This window comes from Ananas comosus, linkage group 5 (genome assembly GCF_001540865.1).
Source record: "Ananas comosus cultivar F153 linkage group 5, ASM154086v1, whole genome shotgun sequence".
NCBI lineage: Eukaryota > Viridiplantae > Streptophyta > Magnoliopsida > Poales > Bromeliaceae > Ananas > Ananas comosus.
The window spans coordinates 2,775,208-2,798,690 of NC_033625.1; the positions used below are offsets into that span (position 1 = coordinate 2,775,208).

At 37.6% G+C, this 23,483-nt stretch overlaps 4 protein-coding genes across 4 annotated transcripts; 1 reads left to right on the plus strand and 3 right to left on the minus strand.

Moving 5' to 3' along the window:
- LOC109710844 lies at positions 1 to 724 on the minus strand. The gene has a single exon (XM_020233624.1). The coding sequence runs from the start codon at positions 647 to 649 to the stop codon at positions 203 to 205; it is 447 nt and encodes a 148-aa protein (XP_020089213.1). The 5' UTR covers positions 650 to 724; the 3' UTR covers positions 1 to 202.
- On the plus strand, positions 6,003 to 7,987 carry LOC109711123 (LIX1-like protein). Its single transcript, XM_020234045.1, has 2 exons — positions 6,003 to 6,409; positions 7,662 to 7,987. The coding sequence occupies exons 1-2, from the start codon at positions 6,072 to 6,074 to the stop codon at positions 7,663 to 7,665; spliced, it is 342 nt and encodes a 113-aa protein (XP_020089634.1). The 5' UTR covers positions 6,003 to 6,071; the 3' UTR covers positions 7,666 to 7,987.
- Positions 8,147 to 10,830, minus strand: LOC109711122 (high mobility group B protein 6-like). Its single transcript, XM_020234044.1, has 11 exons — positions 10,395 to 10,830; positions 10,148 to 10,297; positions 9,843 to 10,085; positions 9,720 to 9,748; positions 9,509 to 9,614; positions 9,357 to 9,422; positions 9,194 to 9,259; positions 8,996 to 9,100; positions 8,814 to 8,902; positions 8,649 to 8,733; positions 8,147 to 8,555 (listed from the first exon to the last, which is right to left on the minus strand). Exons 1-11 carry the CDS (start codon positions 10,788 to 10,790, stop codon positions 8,418 to 8,420), a joined length of 1,473 nt encoding a protein of 490 aa, XP_020089633.1. The 5' UTR covers positions 10,791 to 10,830; the 3' UTR covers positions 8,147 to 8,417.
- Positions 11,442 to 16,522, minus strand: LOC109709868. Its single transcript, XM_020232222.1, has 5 exons — positions 15,928 to 16,522; positions 13,664 to 15,530; positions 13,208 to 13,268; positions 12,518 to 12,741; positions 11,442 to 12,007 (listed from the first exon to the last, which is right to left on the minus strand). The coding sequence occupies exons 1-5, from the start codon at positions 16,052 to 16,054 to the stop codon at positions 11,953 to 11,955; spliced, it is 2,334 nt and encodes a 777-aa protein (XP_020087811.1). The 5' UTR covers positions 16,055 to 16,522; the 3' UTR covers positions 11,442 to 11,952.

A 23,483-nucleotide genomic window follows, 5' to 3' on the forward strand; every position in this document is an offset into this window, starting at 1 on the left:
CCATTTAATGCCTCCCCACATAAACCAGCACCGTCTTGTTGCGACGCAACCCAATTCAGTTCTCAAAACACTTCCCGCACCTCTCGCTTGTGATTATTAATTAAACCAACCCCACCATGCACGCACGTACGTAAACCGTCACCATATTCGCCAAATTAACCCCTCATATCATGCATGGACGGAACGTTTCATTTAATCGCCATTACAGCACCATCTCCAAGGTCGCGAACTGCTCCGACAAGGTCCGTCTCGCGGCGGAACTGCTCAGCAGCTCGGGCGATCCCTTCTCGGAGGCCTCCGGTATTGACGCGAGCCGCACGCCTTCGTCGAAAAGCGTGCGGTCGTAGGGCCGGACCGACGATGGCTCGCCGTCGACGCGCCCCGTGCGCACGCCGAGCACCCTGCGGAGTGCTCGGTGGAGCAATTTGGGGAGCTTGAGGAGGCGATGCGTCTTCGGGGAGGCGGGGGGACGCGGCGGCGGTGCTGCGGAGATCACGTGGTGCGGCATGGAGAGGGAGCGGGAGGCGATGGCGGAGTCGAGGCGGCGCTTGAAGGAGTCGAGCTCGAAGGAGTCGTAGAGGGAGCTTCCACAGTCCCATATAAGCTTCTTGTTGTTGCTGTTGTTGTTATTGTTGTTGTTGATCTCCATGTTCAGGGTTATAAGAGATTGAGAGAGAGAAGAGATAAGGAGATTAAGAGGATAAGGAGATGAAGAGAGAAAAAGAGTTTGAGAGAGAGAGAGAGAGAGAGAGAGAGAGAGAGAGATGGGTAGGTAGAGGGGGCTTTACAGATGGGTGGACGGAGAGAGAGGGAGAGAGAGGGAGCATCACGACTCTCCCACTACCACCACCATTAAATACTTTGAATGAGGAAGGCGAAGGGAGATAGGAGAGAGAAAGAGAGAGAGATGGAGAGTAGAAACTAACTATTTCGCTGATCATGGTCTATAGACCGAAGTCTTCAACTCATGCCTTAAAATATAACAAGTTTTGCTGTGTCCAAGAACAGTTTACGTTTTTACATGCAGATAAACTGTATAATTTACAAGTCCGTACAGTTTAAAAATAAAGTGAGATTTACAGAAGATGCTGCATCCACCATTTTCATTTGTCACCCACGAAAACTTTTGCGAAAGCTATTGAGTACGTTAAACCTTCTATATAATTTTCGACTTCCTATACTTTTTTTTTTTCTCACGTAATAAATGAACAAATAAGAAACTTTTCAATACGACTGATTGTTATGAGGATGTAAGGTTCTTCAGTAATATATTATATTACGTTTAAATAATCATAAGATATTTAGAATTGAGTTTGTGAAGAGGGGAGGTCCACAACCAGATCGAGCGCCCGGTTCAGGGAATCAAATAATTTCTAGAGAGAGAGAGAGAGAGAGAGAGAGAGAGAGAGAGAGAGAGAGAGAGTGTCATGCGTGCGTGCATTAATGAGGCCGGGTGTTTGCGCAAGCTGATCAGTTTCTCTGGTGATGGAAATTGATGATATTATTAGTTTCAGTTTATAATAATAAATAAAAATGGAAAACGAGAGGTTTCCACTTAATCAGTTGACGAAATTAGCGTTCGTTATGAAGCGATTAATTAATAAATGACTTTGGGCGCGGGGTGTTGACCGATTCGAGCCCATGTGTGAAAATTAGGTGCAACTAGACACCCGAATTAGAATGGCATCGCATTCATTTCACATAATTAAACAAAGTGATGGGACACATGATGGATGATCCTTCATATTTAAGATGAAGATACTTCCTGCATACTGATAAAATGATCGAGTGATGATAGTGTAAAAAAATAATTAATTAATAATCTGACATTGTTATAAAGTATATATATATTATGAATTTGCTAATATGACTATGAGGTACTACTGATGTATTAATGTCTCTCAATAATTATATATAGCTAATTGTGATCATCACTTTTGTTGTATTTGTTGGAAAATATAAATATATAAGATGCTTAATTTCACGAGGGGCAGTCAAAAAATTAGAAGATTTGACCGGAGAATTTCTTTTCCCTGAATTGATTGTATTAAAAATGTACAATAAGAATTAATGGTACGTGTTTGCCCCTGATCACTTATTTTGCCCAGGCAATTAAAATATATATATATATATATAGATAAAAGAAAAAAATTAATATTTGATAAGACAAATGAGGAAAGCATTGCTCATTAAATATAGTTCATAAGTGTAAACCTACACGGTAGGTCAATTGGGCTCAGTTGAATCTTCATGAATCATGACACGGATTATTTCTTCACTAAATATAGTTGGATGCACATACTACCCTAAAATATATATATAAAAAATCAATAATTGACCACTGCTACCAAAAGGACCATAAAAAATATAATGCAACGGACACACTGCAATGTATATAATATATTATTATATATAGAAATAAAAAAATATTTTTTATCATACTATTTCGTTATATATAATGAGTTGAGCTGTAATGTTATTAGTAACAAACGATCTTCGTTGTTACTTATTTATTTTCGATGTTAAAGTCTTTAAATCAACGATCTGTACTGTTGAACATAACCAATATCACTTGAAGTATTTAGAAACTAAATTTCACATCTTTTCAATATTATTGGTCTAATTATCAAAGGATTTCAAAATTTGTAATTTTAATAGTTAATATGAGGCGTTTTTTTCTTTAACAGCATAAAGATATTTAAATCAATTGAATTTTGTTTAGAAAATTTTTTAAACGATTTAGAATAAGATTTATACTTTTGATTTTGATTAAAATACTTATCATCACTTTTTAAAAGATATTTATTTTCAGCGGTTTATTTTTCTGTCCACCCGATGGACAAGAGAATAATATCGAATAAGTACGAAAGTTGGTTTTTATATGCTTCAAGTGGTATTGAACATGTTCAACGATACCGATTGTCGATTTAGAAGCTTCATCATTGAAAATAAATGAATGACAATAGAGTCCATTTACTACTGATAGTATTTCAGCTCAACTCCATATCTAATATAATTTTTATTATCTTTTGGACTTATTTGGTCTAACTGAGGTGCGCAGTGTTAATAGAAAACTATTATATAAAACAGTTATATAAAAAAAATCGTAAAGTATTTGATTGATTTTCTTATAAAATTAGCGCCGCTTTTGTGGGCGCTATTGGCGGAGGGCTACAAGAGTGTTCACTCAATCCCCAAAAAACAGCTCCTATTGCCTTAGTTGGAAAATAAACCAAAGCTAAAGGTGTATTTGGTTTTTCGTAAAAATGGTCCAAAAATTTTTTTCAGCCTGACAAATTTCTTTTTTGGTTGTTTGAATTATCGTAAAATAATTTTTCACGAAAATCTTTTTTAGATATTAGGATGAAAACATAGCTTTTCATTTTCCGCCACTTTTACACGAAAAATAAATACTGTTTATCAAAACGCGCAGCTTATATCAGTTAAAAAAAACGCGGTCCATGAGAAAAGCTGGTTTTCAGCTCTATTAGACTTGATCTACACTATTAAGAATATTTAAAAATTAAATTTTATAATTTTTCGACATCGTTTGGCTAGTGATCAAAAGGTTTCAATATTGACAATTTTAATAATAAATGTAATGCGTTTGTGAATTTAACGGAGTAAAACAATCCAAATATGATGAATTTTTTATAGAAAATTCTTTTCATTATGTAGAGTAAGATCAGTACCTCTGATTTTAAATTCAAGTCTTTTATCATTATTTTTTAAAAAAATTTTACTTTCGGCCGTTCATTTTTAGACAACTCGTTTGATAGGTAAATAATGTCAAAAATTTATAAAATTTAATTTTCAAATATTTTCAATAGTGTAGATCAAGTCTAACGGAGCCGATCGTCGATTTAGAAGCTGCATTATTGAAAACAACTTAGTAGTATGAAGGCCTCCATGCTACCAATATATATATATATAGTCCGGCTATGATGCTTATAAAAGCACCAAGCAGTTGGTGCTGATTATACTATTCAGCCAACCACCCACTCAATCTTAGGGGGCTCACATCATTCTAACCGCACATTCCTTAATCCAAGGGTCGAAAACTTACAAGTACCAATTACTTGGTACTTTTAAAAGCATAGGAGCTCAACTACTCAACCCTAGAAGGCCCACATCATCCTAACCGCACATCCCTTAATACAAGGTTCGAAAACTTACATGTACTAATGACTTGGTACTTTTAAAAGCATAGGAGCCCAATTATATATATATATATGTGGTTCGGCTATGGTGCTTGTAAAAGCACGAAGCACTTGGTGCTTGTAAAATTTTTACTGTTAGATTTATGCCTTTGATCATTTTCAACCGTTAGATTATACTATTCAACCAACCATCTACTCAACCTTAGAAGACCCATATCATCCTAACCGCATATCTCTTAATCCAATGGCCAAAAATTTACAAGCACTAACAACTTGGTACTTTTAAAAATATAGGAGCTCAATTATATGCATACTTAGCATATTTCTTCGAATAGAAATAGGAATGTAAAACAGCCCGAGCGGCCCATGGGCCGGTCGGCCCGCCACGGCTTCAGGCGGAGTTGTAGCAGCCATGCCAGCCCGGCACGAGCCGAACTTCAGGACTCTGCTGGGCCTCTCACTTTGGCCCCGACGGTCTGGTATAGCTAGCATGCCCTGAAATGGGCCTAGGTCGTGCAGAGCCCAGGAGAGGCTCGTGGCTCGATACGGCACGGCCTGCTTGGGCCATGCTAACCGAGACAGCACGGCTCGATTTCCAAGGCCCAAGGCAACAGGGTCTAAGGTCCTGGGAGAGGATCTTCTCCGGGAGCTAAAACGTTCCAATTTTGGTCTATTGAATTAAAAATCATCTCAATTTTTTTTTAAAAAAAATAAAAATTTTTATGTTTTCAAAAAAATTAAATATTTATTACTTTATAGTTATTTTTATAAATGTGCCGGCGCACAAAATAGAAAGCAGAGACAATAATTTTAACATCCTTGGCAATCCTGCACTTAATTAGGATCATGAAGTAAATAAAATTTCCACCCAAGAAAGTTCGACACCTCCAAACCAAAATTTTATTTTAGAAAACTGTTTGTTGAAAATTTTATCAAATTATTACCCACTAATATAAAGTATGAATCTAATTTGATAGTCTTATATTATTATTATTATTATTTTATTAGCATCCTCTTATTCTTTTATGTTTTAAAATTTAAAAGAATTGGTCAATTAAATTAACCTGTTGATTTATAAATATGGGACTTCAGAGAGAGAGAGAGAGAGAGAGGTGGGGAGAGAGAGTACAGTTAGAAGAGAAAGGGGTAGAAGAATTTATCATCTTAGGACTGTAAAAAGGTTTTTTTTTAATCATTTTAAGAAGAAAATAATGGAAGAATTTATGCTCCAAGAATTATTAGCAAACTACGGGAAAAGTTTACTATGTCACAGTCTTTCATATTTCAACCGATCAAATTTCATTTTTAGAGATAAAAATATAATAAATATTTAAAAAAATGTTATAAAGAAATGGTAAATTTCAAAATACAAAGTTGAGTGGTTGGAGATGCTGTGTCACCTATATTACTGCTATATTTTAAAATTTCATCCAAATGGAGAAGCATTGAGGGAGGTATTTTCTGTAGTTTTGAAAAATTAAAATCTAATGAGAAAAATATTGAGTTGATTTATAGCAGTCTAAAATTTCAATCAGATCTTGTCAATATATTAAGTAACTTGTGCTCGACATAAGAAATATGTTTATTTTAAAAAAAAAATATATAGAATATTATCTGCTTTGTTTATTTTTTAAAAAAAATAAATTTAGCAAAAAAATATAAATTAATTATAATTTAAATTTAAAATTCCGCGTATCGATTATTAAATTTTTTACCATTTGCGGAAGGAACAGTGTGTTCCACACAAGGAATGTAGATAACTAACGAAAGTAAGGACCGAATCGCAATATCAGGTTACTATAGGGACCAACCTGCAAATAATTTACCCTCGGATGAGGGACAGAGGGAGAGGGACCACTTTCCCATCACCAAACTAGCGAGCCCCGAGCGAGGAAGGAGACGCACCGAGCGATGGCGGAGCAAACCCCAAAGTCGCCACCCTCGGCGCCGCCGCCGCCGCCACCTCCGCCGCATCAGAAGCTTCCTCATCCGCCGGAGGAGGCGGCGGCGGCGGCGGCGCGAGGGTGGAGTGCGCACGGGTACCCGAACCCCCCGGACGCGGCGAACCCGGACCCGGCGACGCTGCGGGAGCAGTGGCGCTTCGCCATACGGCAGTATAGCCGATGGTACTCCCACGCGTGGGGCACCGCCATCCTCGCCGGCGCCGCCTTCTTCGCCCTCGGGTGGATCGTCAAGGGCTCCAACCCCCTCCCCTCCCGCTCCGATCACCGCGCCGACGATGAAAAGAGGTAGGGTGGACGTTTTGATTCCTTTTCTCCTGCTTTTGGATCCGATCGTTGTTGTTTGTGTCGAAAAGGTGGGATTTTGGGCGGGTTTTGTTCTCAAATTTTGGGGTTTTCCGCAAAATTTTCGATCTTAGTGGTGTACAATCCCGTTACGAGACGAGTTAACGTATTAGATTTTGATGATTGGTGTTGTTGCTTTTGTTGGATCCGATTTTTTTTTTTGGTCATAAAATGGGATTTTTTGAGGGTCTTGTTGTCGAATTTGGGGTTTTCGATCTTAGTAACCCATTACGAGATGGGTTAGGATATAGTGTTGGAGAGGATTGTGACGTTTGTGTGGAAAAATGGGATTTTGGGAGGGTTTTACTGTCGAATTTGGGGTTTTCCCCAATTTTTCGATCTTAAAATTATAGAAGCATATTGAGATGCAGCGCAAATTAGAAAACCTTGAAGTATTATTAGTTAGTAATGGCCATGTAGCAATGCTAATTCGTAAAATTTATGTGCAATTTTGCTCCATTACTGAGGGAGAACAAAGAACTAGGGCATACCTAAAACAGGAACTTTCAAAGGACGGATAGTATAACAAAGAGCTAATTAAGACCGTAGGATGATACGTTTTAGACGGGGAATAAAATGTTTCTTCTCTTCATTCTGACACTATCTTCTTTAATATTGAATAGGTACTAGAAATCTACTGAGATAGTGAGAATTTGCTGATTCCAGGAATGATGGTTTATTTATTTGGGAAATATGCAGATTTCAGAAATGCTCAAGGCAGGTGACGCGAGTTGTATAAATGATGCGCTGTGAACACCTAAGTCTTACCTGGTGTCCACAATATTCACAGGACAGGATATCTGCTTAGTCGAATAAACAATTTACACTGCTTTATTGAGTTCAGTCCTAGTTTCGACACACAAAATTAACAAGACTGATTAGTTTTATTAACTTGTGAAAAATATGGACAAGTTCAGGAGTTTAGACCAGATTGATGAAGTAAATCATTAACTTGGTTGTATAGAATGGAAATTCACATCCCATATGATGATGCATTATTATATTAAGAAAATATCTCCCTAAGTCTCACTTCAACCATAAAGAGTTGGCAGTTCAGAGGACAGTAGATAAGAACAAATAGACTTGCATAAGAATGTTATACTGTTGGGTTTTTATGCCGACTAATAATTTAGAGTTTAGACTTACTGAACGAACAATATCCTAAATTAGCCATTCATTCTTTTCTTTTTATCAGGTAATCAGTACTTCCCATAAGCACCATGCTACAACATGGGATCAGCCACAGAAGGAAAATGTTGTATATGAAAGCTGTGCAGGTTTAACGACTTTAAGAGGAGGTTCTGTTTAAGGATTCCAATGTGAATGTTTCAAGTAATGTTGGTTTTAAGTTGCAACTTCTGTTTGCTATCTCCTGCATGTGTGGGTGGTTATTTTTGCAGTTTTATTTTTGTTCATATGTTTCTACTTTCTAGTCTATAGAGCATGAAAAACATGTTTGTTAACTGTGAGCTTATTGAGCTTATGTAGTTCTTTCGGCTGTTCATCAAGCATGTTGAGCTATCGGTGGAAAGTTACTGAAATTTTAAAGTATCCCAAAACAAGCCCTATTTAAGCCACTTCCATACTTTACTGAATCTTTAAAGTATCGAGGATGGTTTTCTACAGACAATTTTAAAGAGATATTAGAGAGAAACTGGGTACTGAATTATAGCAGATAGATTGAAATGTGAGATTAGAAAAATTACATGATTAGAGAAAAACTGGTAATTAGCTACAACATAGACTGTTCGTTTGCAGATGATATTACAAAGTTACTATGCTATTGGAAGGAAACTATTAAACCTAAACTAATACATCGTAAAGGGAAGCTAACCATCACTACCTAGTATAACCAGCTTCAATCAGAAGCATATCAGAGTTGTCTAAAACAGTAAACGACAAGCGAATTGAGTTGCTGTTGTTCAACAGAAACTAATTGAACTGTGCAATCTCAAGGCGCTTTGTTAGGGACGGCTATATTGTCGGCCGTAGAAATTGATTTGTTGTACTCTTCCATCTCCTTTTTGTATATTGCCATGCCCTCTGCAGCTCTGTTGTTCCAGATTTGCTTCTCTTCATTGCTTAATTCCTACATGGATAAATACATCTGAAATTCTCATCTGGAAAGGGAAGGTATTTTTCATATCAAAAGCAAGGAAAGGTAAGAAAATATCAGTTATACCTTCCATTTGACAGAAATAAGAGCATTGAGTGTGGTATTGCTAATGCCGGGGCGCTGCTCTATCAATTTCTTCCTTGTTTCTTTGCTGTATAAAGACATTACGGTAACAATTTTTCACCTACTTGTTTGACTATAAAAGTGTAATAAACTTTGTATTAATTATACCTGAAGAGAAGGAAAGAAGAGGCTGGTTTCTTTGGTTTGTTTGGATCTGTGTTATGATCTTTCTTTTTCTGGTGATTTTCCTTTGTTTTCTGCTTAAATAATGGCCATTGAAGTTTGTGTTAGTACTGAATGGAGGAACCAACAAATCAAACATTCGAATGTGCGACGAGTTCATCTAACACCTTTATGATGTTCTCTGTTTTCTCCTTTCTCTTAAGAAGCTGCAGAGCTTCCTGTTTCAGAACCTTCTTATGTTCCTCTTCTTCTTTCTCTAAGGTTGCAGCTTCCTAGAATTCCAATATCACCTATCTTAAGATTTTGATAACACAAAAAACATATCTGCTACTAAATAGAGAGTTGCTGTCAAAAGATTATCCAACCTCAAGTTTCTTCTGCTTGTAAATCTCCATCTGTCGGTGATACTCTTCTTTCTCCTTCCTTGCAATCTGATATAATGAATAATACCATAAAACATGTTAGCTTAGAACCCTAACCGCTGTGATTCTACTTAGATATACCAGCAGAAACAAAATGAATCTTGACCTCTTCGTAAGGCGCTCTCCGTTCCTCGGTCATGTTCTTCCATTCCTCGCCAGCAATCTTAGCAATCTATGATAAAACAAATGCGACAGGAGTTAGCAGCACAATCCATTGGCTTTACTGAACCCAAAACCGGGTGTTTTTGGGCAAATTACCTCGCAAACATTCTTGTTTTCTTCGAGCAGAGCCGATCGCTGTTCTTTCGAGAAGAGGAAAAATGCCGACATGGGTTGCTTCGGCTTCGATGGATCCTTCTCTTTCCTGAACAAATACATACACGAGTAAGAAATTTGTATGAAGCACATGTAATATTTCTCTCTACTACTATTCCAATGAATCAAAGAAGAACAAAGAAGAAATCGTTACCTCACTTTCTTGCCCTCGTTCTCCGCTTCCTGCGAATGTAAAGAACTCAAATGCATAAGAATTTAAATTCGAAAGAACTCGAAAGAAAAGAACTTGTAAGAATCTTCAATGGGAGATCCAAACCTGTTTGAATTGGAGATACTGGTCGAGGAGCTCCATCGCCGTCTTCTGCATCTGCTCCCCCTCCAAGAGCTTCATCGCCTCGTTCTCGCGCTTCTCCTGCCCGACGATCTGCAAGTAGGCCTCCTTCTCCTGCTGGTACTTGTCTTCGTACGGCTGCTTCTCCTCCGCGCCCAGCGCCTTCCACTTCGCCCCGAGGGCGTTCGACACCTCCTTGAAATCCGCCTCCGAGTTCTCTCTCTTGATCTGTAACAACAATAATCAACATCCATTTCATCGTAAATAACTAATCCATTTCTATGGTTTACCTCATTCCACTGATCCCTGCACCAGAGAATGTACGCCGGGCACGGCTTCTTCCGCTCGGCGCAGTTCTTCTTCTTCTTCTTCTTTTTCTTCTTCTTCTCGTTCCCTTCTTGCTCCTCTTTCTCCCTCAAGGACGCAACAAGAGGAAAACTCTGCCCCAGATGAAAAGAAACAAGAATCCACAAGAATATATAAGTCCGTAGTTCCAAACGAAGACAACAGTTTGTAGAGACCCACACTCACACTCACCACTGTGGGCTTGAACTCCTTCGTCTTCTGCAGCTTCTTGAGCTCGGCCTGGAGCCGCTCCCGCTCCTTCCCGCGGTTCTCGATCTCCTCCTCTTTCTCCCTCAGCATCGCGTCCCGCTCGCGGAGGAGCTCCTCTGTTTTCTCCTTCTCGATCTGGAGCTTCTGGAGCTTCTCTTGCAGATCCTGCAACTCGTCTGCGAAGGACGATGCAGCGGGGGCTGAAGCGGCAGCGACCGGGGCCGGGGCTTTGTTCTTGGAGAGGACTCGCTTGGATTTCTGAGGGGAGAGGATCGCAGCAAGGCCGCTCCCCTTCTCGGCAGAGATGTTGGCATCGCTGTCGGGGATCGCGTTCAGGGCCTTCCGGCCCCGGCCTTTCTTGGCCGCCACGGTCGCCATGGGGCGTTATGAGAGAGAGAGAGAGAGAGAGAGAGAGAGAGAGAGAAGGGGTTTGTGTTTTGGGGATGATGAGGGTGAGGTTTTATAAGGGGAGAGGGAAAAGCAGCGTCTAACGGTAACTAGTTTCAAATTTCAAATGGCCGTAAAGCGGATTTAAGCCTGGTTTTGAGTTCCGTTAACCGTTGAAGGGAAATGTTTGAGTTTCTCTTTTTTCTTTTTCTTTTTTTACTTTTCAAATTCTGGTAGAAAATGTTCCAGCATTGAAGCTCCTTGTGCGGGTACATAGGGCCCAGCCAATCTCTGGATATTGGATTTCACAAATAACCCGTCATGGCATGGGTCCCATGTCAATAATAATAATAATAAGTTGAGATCTCAATTAGTTTAGGTTGAAATTCTGCACCTTAATTCAAGTTATTTCCATTCTTTGAAGGCGACCAAGAAGCAAAATGTTTCGCCCAATAAAATTGTAGGTGGAAAAACAAAAAAAACAGCCACTACAGCAATTGAAAAAATTGGAGACACTCACTTTTTTTCCCCCTTCGTTTTTTTCACTGATAGCGCAATACTCCGTGCATTGTGTTACAGCTTCATGCATGCAAAATAGGTTTTGACATTAGCTTAATTTAAAAGTAACGTGCAACCATAATATTTAAAAAATTACAGGCGCAATTATAATCATTTCAATTCAAGAGTTTGATGTGAAAGAGGAAAAAAAACACAATAAAAGCACTCCTCTAGAAACTTAATATTCCTACAAAAAGGAAGTGGATGCACCACAAATGCCACATAGTTATACATCTGTAAACAAACAACTTCTCAACTCGGGAACGGACAACAAGAGCACTCTAAACAATTAAACAGAAAGAGTTCAGGTTGGTAAATAGAGGAGGAGAACAACTTTAAAGAGAAGAAAATGCAGAAGATGAGAGAACCAGCATGCCAAGAAATGAAAATACCAGAAAACTTCTCTGAACTTTCCTCCAAGCAGGTTCCTCAAACAACCGTAGATTCACACGCCAATATATAAATCAATAATACCTTCGCCTTTGTATAGAACAGCATAGGCACCATAAGACTTTCTCTCCTCTTTTTTTTTCACTGTAGTGTGGTTACAGATTGACTTCACACAGTCGAGAGAGCCGCCCTTTGAAATTTCCACTTATGCGATGACTCTTGGAGCCCGCATGCCAAATCCACGTTTCATTTTCTCGACACTGATCAAAGAATCAATTGTTGGAACATCTGATCAGTCTTACCGGACATAAAAAATTTCTTTCCTCGAATGAATAGTCTAAAATGGAAAGCTAAGTCAAGATCAATAGAACAAGCAATTTTCGACGGTGAGCATGCTAACTCGACGGAGCCCATTGAACGTGCCACCGTGGATGGCATAACCTAGTTCCTAGTATCTAAAATGCAGCAGCACATACCTAGCTTAATTCAAAAATAGCTATGCTAGTGGAAGATCACTACAACCTTCAATGTTGGCAGCTTCAAATTAACTTAGATTTAATCATTCACCAGCTAGAAGCATAAGAATTTGATCAAATCTATGTCTCACATTGATTTCTATCATACTGTTTTTCTAGGAATGATTATTTATAGCACATCTAGAACAGCACAAATTCAACAAAATAACTACACCACTTTGAGTATACTTTCCAACAAGACAGTTAATTGAGACTGAATCAAAAACCACACATAAGGAAATTAAAGGTACTCACGTTGGTGCCAGCTTGCCGAGACAATCTAGCTCTTCTCCGGAGGCTTCATCCCAAACTTTCCCTGAAATTTCAATTCTATATGATTGACCGGCAGTACCTGGGAGTCCTCGACCAATAAGTAAATCCAAATCTTTTTGATGAAGCTCTCTCCCATTAACAAGAACACCAGTATTCCCAGCAGCACAATTCTTGGAAATAGGGTAATTGAACTCATCAATAAATGGCTGCAATGTGGAGTTCCATTAGAAAGTCTGACCATGAAATGCTACTGACATTACTAGTGTCAAATACACCGTTTATCCTGAATTTTCCACAAATTACAATTTGATCCCCAATCATTCACCTACAAGTTTTAGTTTTTAGTCCCTGAGCGTACATGCTTTACTTGCATATAAATGCACCACCAATATCATTGGTGGTGCATTTATACCCAAAATTTCCAGCACTTAGGAGCCGACCAAGAGAGAGAGAGAAGCTGAGCATATAAACTAGAGAGAGAGAGAGAGAGAGAGAGAGAGATGGCAGATAAAACCAAGGATGACATTGCATTGCAAATAATTTACATTTAGGCAAGTTCAGGGGCTAGTCTGTTGAAACAAAAGATAAGAGACTAGATTGCAATTTATTAAAAGCATTCAGACTACAGATGCATTTTTCACAAAATAGTATATTCAGTACAACTTCCCTTACCGGGATTATGCCAAGACAGGGTTGTCCCATTACACCCCAGAATCCAGCACGATAGTCATACCTGCATGAGAGAACAGTAACAAAATGAATAATATATGATGAAGCAATGAACAGCTAAGAAATTTGCAGCTGAAGATCATATACACATCTATCCAGCAAATATTTCCCCTAAGATGCAATTTATCAAGAGTGAAATTTCTGCAATTGGCTTCTATATGAAACCACCATGCCCTAATACAAAGCATAACAATCAAATGTTCTTGCCAGAATTGAGAAGCATGCATCAAAAAACAAAGGTTTCTCCTTTAGTTTTCAAGTGAGGTGGTTTTATCCACAAAATGGTATAAAAAACATAAAGCCTATACCGAAAGAAATGTATTGCAGCCATTGCGAGGCAACATTGAAACTAAGCATAAAAGGTTTAAAAAAGGCATCTTAAGTATATAACAAACTTACCAATATTCACCAGGACAGATAGGTCCAGCCTGTTTCTCTGCCTTCTTAACAACACGATCAGAGATAGGATAACCATTAATTGAAACTTTCGATTTACCGGTCACCACCGACTGGTTAACTCTAAAGCTCTTCTTTATGAGGTTGCTAAGGAATGAATCACCGCCCTTGACATTCCTAGGTTGATCTTCATATCTGGGCAAGTCAAATGAATCTTGAGACAAACCCGGATCAGGATACTCATCAGGTGACAAGTCCATCTCAGTCGCCACTGGTACATCTTTTACTGAGCTTTGCTTCAAGGTTTCAGCTAATAATACAACTTTCTCTTGTTCGGAGCGTTTACTTCTGCTCCCTTTTCCAGGCCCATCAACCACTTGATCGGCTGACAAGTATCCAAAATGTTCACGAAGTGGTAAACTGGGAACGCGCGAAATCACTTCTTCTTCTGGAGGAAGCTCTTTCTGAGAATTTGAAGTACCTGGGCTCTCCACATGGCCAGACAGGCTGGAAGAAGAAGACAGGACTTGCATTTTCTCTGATGCACTCGAATTTAACTGATGCTCCCTCTCTAGCACTTCTCGATTAAAGGAGAAGTTATAAGATGGAAGAAGCTTCTCATCTATACCCAGAGCATAATTTTGTGGACTATCAATAGAATCATCATTGTTTTCTGAAGGAATAGGTGAAATTGGTGAAGTATCCAAAATGACCAGCCTACTTCCATCAAGCTTGACTAGCATTGCATGAGAGCACGACCCACATCGCATTTGAAACTGATTCTTTTCTGCAATGAGAGATTCTTCCGGTAATCGCAGCAATTCATGACAATTAAAACATATGGTAAAAGGGGCAGCACCAACGATTGGTTGACAAGAATACCCTGCTTTCTTGCTGAAATTAGTATTACGATGGTTTCGTGCGAAAGTAGCATTCATACCTCTTGGACTATAACTTTGAGAAGTAAGCATCGGATGGTTGTTCATAACATACGGAACCCTTTGATGATTGACGAACTCTGGCTGGTGGCAATGTAAGCACGAACAAGCCGGCTGATGGTAGAAACCCTCATGATGATAAGAAATAAGAGGATCAGGATCGAAACATCCATAGAAGTAATTATCCTCTGGCCTCCTTGTACGCTGACCAGAAGGATGAAACGGAGCTCTACCATAATTAGAAATTTCATGTTGTGGCACGGAAGAATAGAAATTGTGCCCATTTAAGGAAGGAGAACGCCTTGAAGCGTTTCGGTTCAAGGACGACAGCCTTTGCGGCAACCAATTAACTCGATCATACGGACCATAAGAACTTGAGGAATTGTTTGATCTACTTGCATGAGCACTAGCATTCTGTTTGTCGCCGACTTCACAGGATCTTTGGACTTGATCCCTCAGCTCATCGAGCATTCTCAAAAGCTCAGCTCTGTCTTGCTCGAGATGGCCAACTCGGCTTTGGCCATGCTCCGCACCAGCATACATGTATTTTGAGTTAAAGTGATAATCTGACGGGCCTTCGTCGGGATAAGAAGTGCACCGAAATCTTTCTCTCCCTTCAACGGGTGGTTGGGCCTCTCCTTTCTCTTTAATTTCCTTTCTCTTGCAGCTGTTCTCGCGAAAAGGACTACCGAGCTTTGAAGTCCCGGGATCCTCTAAAGCACCGTTAGCATCATTTTGAGAGCTTGAATTATCCGGCAGTGATCTCCCTTCTCTTAAATATTCGACTTTATCGCCTTCCGCATCAGTTTCTGAATTTGCCTCTGAAATCACCTTCTTCTTTGCAGAGCAGTTTTCTAATACTTCGAGATATTTCACATTTTCTCCATCAGATTTATCTGAGGAAACATCGGATGCTGGGTTTTGCTTCTTTGCTGTGTAATTAGGACAAAAATAAGCATATTAAGGCTACCTAAATAGCTAAATTTCCGTTTAGAACATATTAGAAAATAAAAAGTTGATCAAAATCGATCCTTTCTCTCCACCGAGAACAATAAACTCCTTTATTTAATCGAATAAATTATGTCACAGCTATAAAATAGTAGAATTGCACAACAAACATGGAAGTTTGAACAAATCTTCCTGTGAACTCATGACACAACCATAATTACCTGAAACAAGAGCAAAAACGTAAAAAGAGCAAAAACGTAAAAAAATGGAAAAAAAAAAAGGTCCCATTTTTTAAAAGCATAAACCCAAAATCACGGTCAAAATCAACAAAATGAGAAAAAAGGGGAGAAAAATTTTGCATTCAAAGAGCAACTAGGTGACCTTGAAGCGTAGCGCCGCATCCTCCGCAGAGATAAACCGAGTAATTAGGGAGCTCCGGGAGAAGCTTCTCGCACTTGGGGCATCGCACAACCCTAATCTTCGCCCCGTCTCCTACTCCCTCCGCCATTGTCCCCTACTCTCATGAATCCCAAAACAAATCCCCCCCTTGAAACCCCCTCCACCACCCCCGTTCGCTTCCGCAACTCAAATCGAGCTCAAAAACAAGGAAAAATTAACATAATTCTCACTAAATTCCTCAAATTCCCCCCCACACACACTTCTCTCTATCTCACACTCTATCTCCCAGTATATATCCTACCCTCTCTCCCCTGATCCCTCTTTATGCTATCGCGACTCCGCCATTGGAGGAGAGAGAAGAGATTGGTACGGAAAAAGTAGGGGAGAGGGGGTTAGAGAGAGAGAAAAAAAAAAAGGCGCGCTGTGAAAGACGTCGGGAGTAATCATGATGACCTAGCTTTTGGATTTGTTTTCCTCGGCGAGTAATTCGTCGTAGATCGCCTGAATTCATCGGCGAGTTCGTTGCGCGGGGGTCTGCTGTTCGAGAGGCTTGTGCGCAGAAGAAATCAGTTGTCTCCACGCGATTCTTAATATTCTTTTATTTTAGATCGTATCGTATTTTAGATTTTTTATAAAAAAAAAACCAAAATTTCTGACATGGTCTTACAAGTTTGACAAAATAGTACGCATTGGGTTTCGAATTTTGACTATTGATCCCTCCTTTAATCAATGAAACAACCCTCTAAGTAGCACCTGCATAATTAATATAAATATATATAATTAGATTATTATATTATTAATAGCACAGAATCATTAGTGCTATTAAATTTTCGGCTCTTCGTCTAAAAAAAATATACAATTAGAATGACCGTGATTCCTTAGAAGTTAGAACTAAGTATGTAGTTAATTAAATAGTATAATTTAACGGATGAAAATAATTAAAGTATAGATCTAAGCAAAAAAAATTGATAGCATATAACATAGTACTCGGAGTCCGACTACTATACTATCGATAGTACCAAGTTCTTGATACTAATCGAGTTTTTTATCGTTAGATCTATTCGTTGATCAATTTCACCCGTTAGTTTATACTATTTAATCAACCACCCATCCAACTCTAGAAGACCACTATCATCTTTACCACACATGTTTTTCATCCAACGCCTGAACTGTTGCTACCCATTTGTTTTCGATGTTAGAACCTCCAAATCAATGATCGGTACCGTTAAATATAATCTATACCACTTAGAATGTTTAAAAATCAAATTTCCTACTTTTTCAATATTATTCTTTTGTCCATCAAGTGGATACAAAAATGAACGGTCGAAAATGAATATCCTCTAAAAAATGATGGTAGGAGTCTTGTAATCAAAATCGAGAATATTGATCTTATTCTAAATAGTTTAAAGAATTTTTTAACCAAAATTTAATTGATTTGGATATCTTTACACCGTTAAACTAGAAAACGTCTCATATGAACTATTAAAATTATAAATTTTGAAACCTTTTAATCGTTAGGTTCATGATGTCGAAAATATTTGAAATTTGGTTTCTAGATACTTCAAGTGATATAAATTATATTCAACGGTACCGATTACCGATTTGAAAGCTCCATCATCGAAAATAAAAAGACGACAACAGAGTCCGTTTACTACTGATAGTATTCCAGTTCAACTATAAATACATATATATATATATAGAGAGAGAGAGAGAGCAAAGCTACTGTCCTATCAGAAATATTGAGGAGCACCAATCTAATTCCAAAATTAGTTGAATGTGCATAGTAATATATGAAAGTTCTGATTAATGTTTTTGGGTATGAAATATCTGTCACTGTTTAGGTTATCAAAGTCAAACTTGGAATCATGTATGTCTCTCAAACCCAATGGGACCCATTAGAGGCCTGGAATTGATGGGAAAAAGAGAAGCAGGGCATTGATCATCAGCAAAGCTAAATTGTAATAAGAGAGAACGGACTCACGTGAGTTGTCTTGCAAGGCCAGCTGGCAATACCTGTGTTTGCAAGGAGGGGGTAATTGTCTGTGCACCTGGCGGTGCATTCGTACATCTCGCGTACCGCTTCTTATCAGCTGTCCATCTAATTCTTTATTTTTAATTAAATAAATCCACCTAGAATCACAGAAGAATTATAAATATTACTATGCGTTACGGAACTGAAATACGCAATAGGATGATACAGAGCTGATAGAGAATATAACGCGCAAATGTGCCTACAAAAATTTATGAAAAACTTCAAATATCTCTCTTGTGTTTTCGTATTTTTTCATTTTAGTATTCTATTTTTAAAATGTATCAAATTAGTACCCTATGGTTTCGCACTTTTTCACTTTAGTATCCTGTGATTTCAAGTATATTAAGTTAGTACTATGTGGTTTTGCACTTTCTCATTTTAGTATTTTGTGGTTTAATATTTCGTTAAATTATATATCCCGAAATGGATAATAAAAAGAAAAAATTGAAACCACATGATATTAACTTGATACAAAAATAAAACCACAAGATACTAACTTGATACACTAGAAACCACAGGGTACTAAAATTAGAAAATGCAAAACCACAGGATACTAACTTAATTCACTTTAAACCACATGGTACTAACGTAAGAAAGTGCGAAACCACATAAGGGTATTTAAAGTTTCCCCAAAATTTTATGAACATTCTTCCATTTAGGAATTATCCGGATGTGCACCATTGAGCAAGTGACGCTCATCCTTTTCTTCTAGAAAAAACTGATGTTTATTCAAACTCTAGGCATTTTAATCTCAAAATTAATAATTTACCGGATCACTCGTCATGTGACACCCAACCGGATAATCTCCAAACAATCTTATTTAGAGTATGTAGGAAAAAATTTTATCCGATTTTTTTTTTTTTTATTTACATGGCGTATGAGCCATTTCAGAATAGATAAGTTGCTTAAAAGTAACTTAGCCGTCAAAATTAGTACTAATAATTTTATGCACAAATTATTTTGAGAAAATTTGAGATAGTATTAAGGGGTAGAGGTGCTCCTGACTCATGTTATGAATTATACTTAAATTAATATTAAAGATTAAGACATTATTCTGTTGAATAATTCTGCAAGCATTAGAAAAATTAATTTTTAAACTTACTTGTCCAAGAAAGTTTATTTCTTTTTCCTAATTTTGTTATCTTATTTTGGTCAACTAGTACCAAAATATGTACCCCTACAATAAAAGAAAATCATATTGCTAATTTTTATTTAAATTGACTAGATTATAGATTGACCAAGCTTGTAACTCGTGCCTCTCTTGCCAAATTTGACATCACATTGAAGGAGAAATTAGTAAGAGACAACAAACCTAAAAAAATGAGTTAATACAGTAAACTACAGACCTTTTCAGCAGATTGTGGTTGACTTTGTAATTAAAACTTTTAGCTCGTCACGCATCTCATTTTTTTTATTTCACTATATTTCAGTAACTCAAATGAAAGAAAATGATGTGACTTAACTGCGCAATTAGGGGACCAAATTGAAACCGTAAAAAAAGTCCGGGCTCAAAATGCAATTCGCCCAAAAAAACATAGAACGAATCGGCGATTTTTTGCTGCTCTCCTCGTTTTCTTTTTTTTTTGTTTGTGTTGGTTTTTGTCGCTTTTCTTTTATCGCGTATACGTTAAAGTACGGTTTTGGCTGTTCGGCGCGCGGACCATCGAAAGCGCACAGAGAAGGAAAGTTAAAAAACAAAAAAAAAAGAAAAAACTTCAAATACCCGCCATGAGGTTTCGCACATTTTCACTTTAGTAACTTATAGTTTAAAGTGTATCAAGTTAATACCTTATGGTTTCGCACTTTCTCACTTTAGTATCCTGTGGTTTAATATTTCGTTAAATTATATATCCCGAAATAGATAATAAAAAGAGAAAATTGAAACAATATGGTACTAATTTGATATAAAAATAAAATCATAATGTACTAACTTGATACATTTTAAACTACGGAATACTAAAGTGAGAAAGTGCGAAACTATAAGGTACCATAAACTTTAAACTGTAGGGTACTAAAGTGAGAAAGTGCGAAATCCGGAGGGTATTTAAATTTTCCCAAAAAAAACAAAAGAGAAAAAAAGAATCCGACGCGAGGGGTTTTCGCGATCGTAATCTCACTTACGATGATTCGGCGGGAAAAACTGGGCCCCACCTCCAACGTAAGTGGGACCCGCCACTCACCCACCAATCACCGCTCCGGAGCTTTCCTGTCCGGTGTAACGCGGATATGTAACTTATAAGGATACGACACGTGAGGGGTCTATTCTTTGTGGGGTCCACGTATCAGGGTCACATCGGTGCTATACAACCGTTGCATTGAGTGGTACGGACTTGCGTGAACCGGGTGTTCCCAGAAAAATAAATAAATAGAAGCTTTAATGTATCTCGATGGACGCATACTAAAATTCATAGATTTTACAACTTACTCAATGTAAAATGACTAATTATAATATCTCATGTACATTTGATCTTTCCGACACTAGATAACTGAGAAATAGATTTTTAAAATTCAAGTATAGGTCTTCTAAATATTTTACATCGGATTTGGCGAGTGATAATCTAATTTTAAAATTTCCACTACTGAATTTAAGAAATTTGGAGTAAGACAATAATAATAATTTACTAAAGAGGAGCTTTTTGCTAATAAGCCCGTAAATTATCCATATGCATACACTCTCAATCAGGCTTATAACTTGTACCATTCTAATTGAATATCTAATATCTAGTATGAAACATATTAAATACGTACCAAGCCAATTTTAGCAGTTGCTAGTTCATTCGTATGTGAAAAAAATAAAATTTGTGCCAATCAAGTAAATTAATAATATGAGAGATTTTATGATCTGGCACATTCTTAATATTTTCCACCTGCTACCGCTGTCTTGCACTCCCCGAAGAATCTGGAAGGGCATGCAGCAAGTAGAAGACGACGCGACCTTGCTTCTGTTTGGCTCGGCGTATGTCAGTACGTGCACGTGGCGAGATCAGGTTGGTTGGTAAATATACATATATGCATATGCATGCTCTGTGTGTGTGTGTGTGTGTGTGTGTGTGTGTGTGTGTGTGTGTATGTATGTATGTATCATGTATGAAATGTTGGTCCACGTGATCTCTGGCTGTATCAGTACGATCAGATCGTGCATGCATGCAGCCATGCAGCAGTGGCCAGTACACATCCGCAGGGAGGTCTAGGGTAGGTTCACTATGCTTGTTTGGATTTGTGACAGGCAATGTGGATTGATCACTCATCGAACCATTTTGAACTTGCTGAGATTTTTTTTTTTGTTTTTTTCGAGAGGTAGATAGCACGCTATTCGCTTCATTTATTTTATTTATAAATAAATTTAGCTGAAAATGTGAATCAATTAGGATTCGAACTTGGGTCTCAGATACCAACCACCAAGTCTTTTGCCACTTGTTTTAGGGACGGTCCGTAACTTGCGAGATTATTATAAGTTGTTTCACACGGTAAAGACTGAGTTTGGTTTAACCTCTCTTTTCTTTTTTTTTTCTTTTTTTTTTTATGCGGCACAATCTCTTTTGATTCAGTTCAATCAATTTCGTTCCTTTCTTTTGATTCAGTCCTATGTCGCCATGCATGTGGCGACTAGTAGGGCCTAATTAACATGTGTAGTCGAGGGACATGCAAAGAATATTGGTTGGGTTCGATCCCTTAACAGCATTGTACAATACTATTTGAATAATTTTTGTTGAGAGATAGATAACACGCTACCCGTTTTGTTTATTTTATTTAGAAATAAATTTAACTGAAAATGTGAATCAACTAGGATTCGAACTTTGGACCTCGGATACCAACCACCAAATCCTTTGCCACTTGCTCTAAAGACAGTCGGTTACTATTTGAATATTTTAATGACTTAATTACATTTTACTACACTATACTTTAGTGTTATTTTTATTTATTATATTGTACTATTTTTTCAAATAAATTATTGTGTTATTACATTTTATCAATTTTAATGTATTTTAGATTTACTTTTATTTTTCTATCTTATATTTTTTTCTCATAGATATTCGTTAACTATTTTTTTTTGTCAACCTCTACATTACTATTAACAAATTTATTATTTTAGATAAAATTTAACTTCTTTATTAAGAGACATTGGCTAAAAAGTGAAAAAATGTAAAATAAATCGTCGTTAGTACAGCCTCGCTGAAAACTCATATGAAGTTATTTTTAACTTGGTTTGTATGTATTTATTTTTTTTTTGTTAAAACAAACTGAATATTTGTGTTGTCACTTCCAACCGTATCTTTTTAACAGCTTTTATCTAAAATAATAGATTCATTGCTTAGATTGTAGGGATTGAAAAAAATAAGTAGTTGAGTTGTGCCTTCGTACAAAAAAAAAAAAAAAACATTATAGAAAGTGAAAAAATTCGTAAATTACAATATAATATACATGATCAGTACGTATACCAATAGGGTTGATTGAGTAACATTATTAGAAGCAGCCTTATATTGAATACAACACAAAAATTATCTTTGTAGTGAAATCTTAAAATCAAATTTAGACCTTACACTTTTAGGCGCATTTATTTGTTACGTACATTTAGTTATAAGCTAGCTACAATATGTGCACATTTTTTTAGTTAAAAAAAAGCCTACTATGTATTCACATTTATTTGTACATGCATGCACCCACGATTCAGCATTCACTGATCATCTTCAGGGGCTTCTGAGCCCTTCTTCTTTTCCAACTCAGTGCTGCAGCTTCTGCTTCTGCTTAAAGAAAAAGCTGAGGCAATTGAATGGGATCTGCATGGGAAATTTCATCACATGAAGAGGGGAGAAAATGAGCATGCACGAAAAACAAGGCATAAATATAATGGTCCTAAAGAGATAAAAAAGGGCTAAAGGGGATGAGGAGCCACACGACTAAAGCATTCTTTGTCACCTTTCCCTTTAATCGGCTTTGTTAAAAGCTAAAACGCTTAGACCACTATTCCCCCTCTTTAAGGCTGAGAGAGAGATTTGTTGCATCAGATGCTCTGAAACCTCATCAACATCTTTTTTGTTTTTATTTTCTACAAATGGTGCCTTTTTTCTTTCTTGTTCTTTGTTTTTTGTTTTTTTTGTTTTTGAAAAGGTGTAGATATATATCTGTAAATGGTCAGTGTTGGAGATTGGCACACAAACGACGAAACCCCCAGTGACATCTGCAGGCTTTGGACAACTACCACCAGCATTTCTGCAGATTCTACGCGATCGAAAAGACTTATCTTGCTAACAGCGATCTGGTGGGTAGTTTGGACGAACAAAAACAACTCTGTATTCCGGGCAATACCGGCCAATGCCAGCCGGGCACTTGAACAGGTCAACCTTCTGACGAGCGACGTCGACTGGAACGTGCTGCGATAATAATTTGCTAGCTCTCCAACTTACACTTCCATCTTCCCCACACCACTCTTGCTTTTGTAATCTTTTTGCACCTTTTTCGATCTCTTTCCTCGCCTTTCTTTGGAGGCCTTAACTGCTTTCATCAT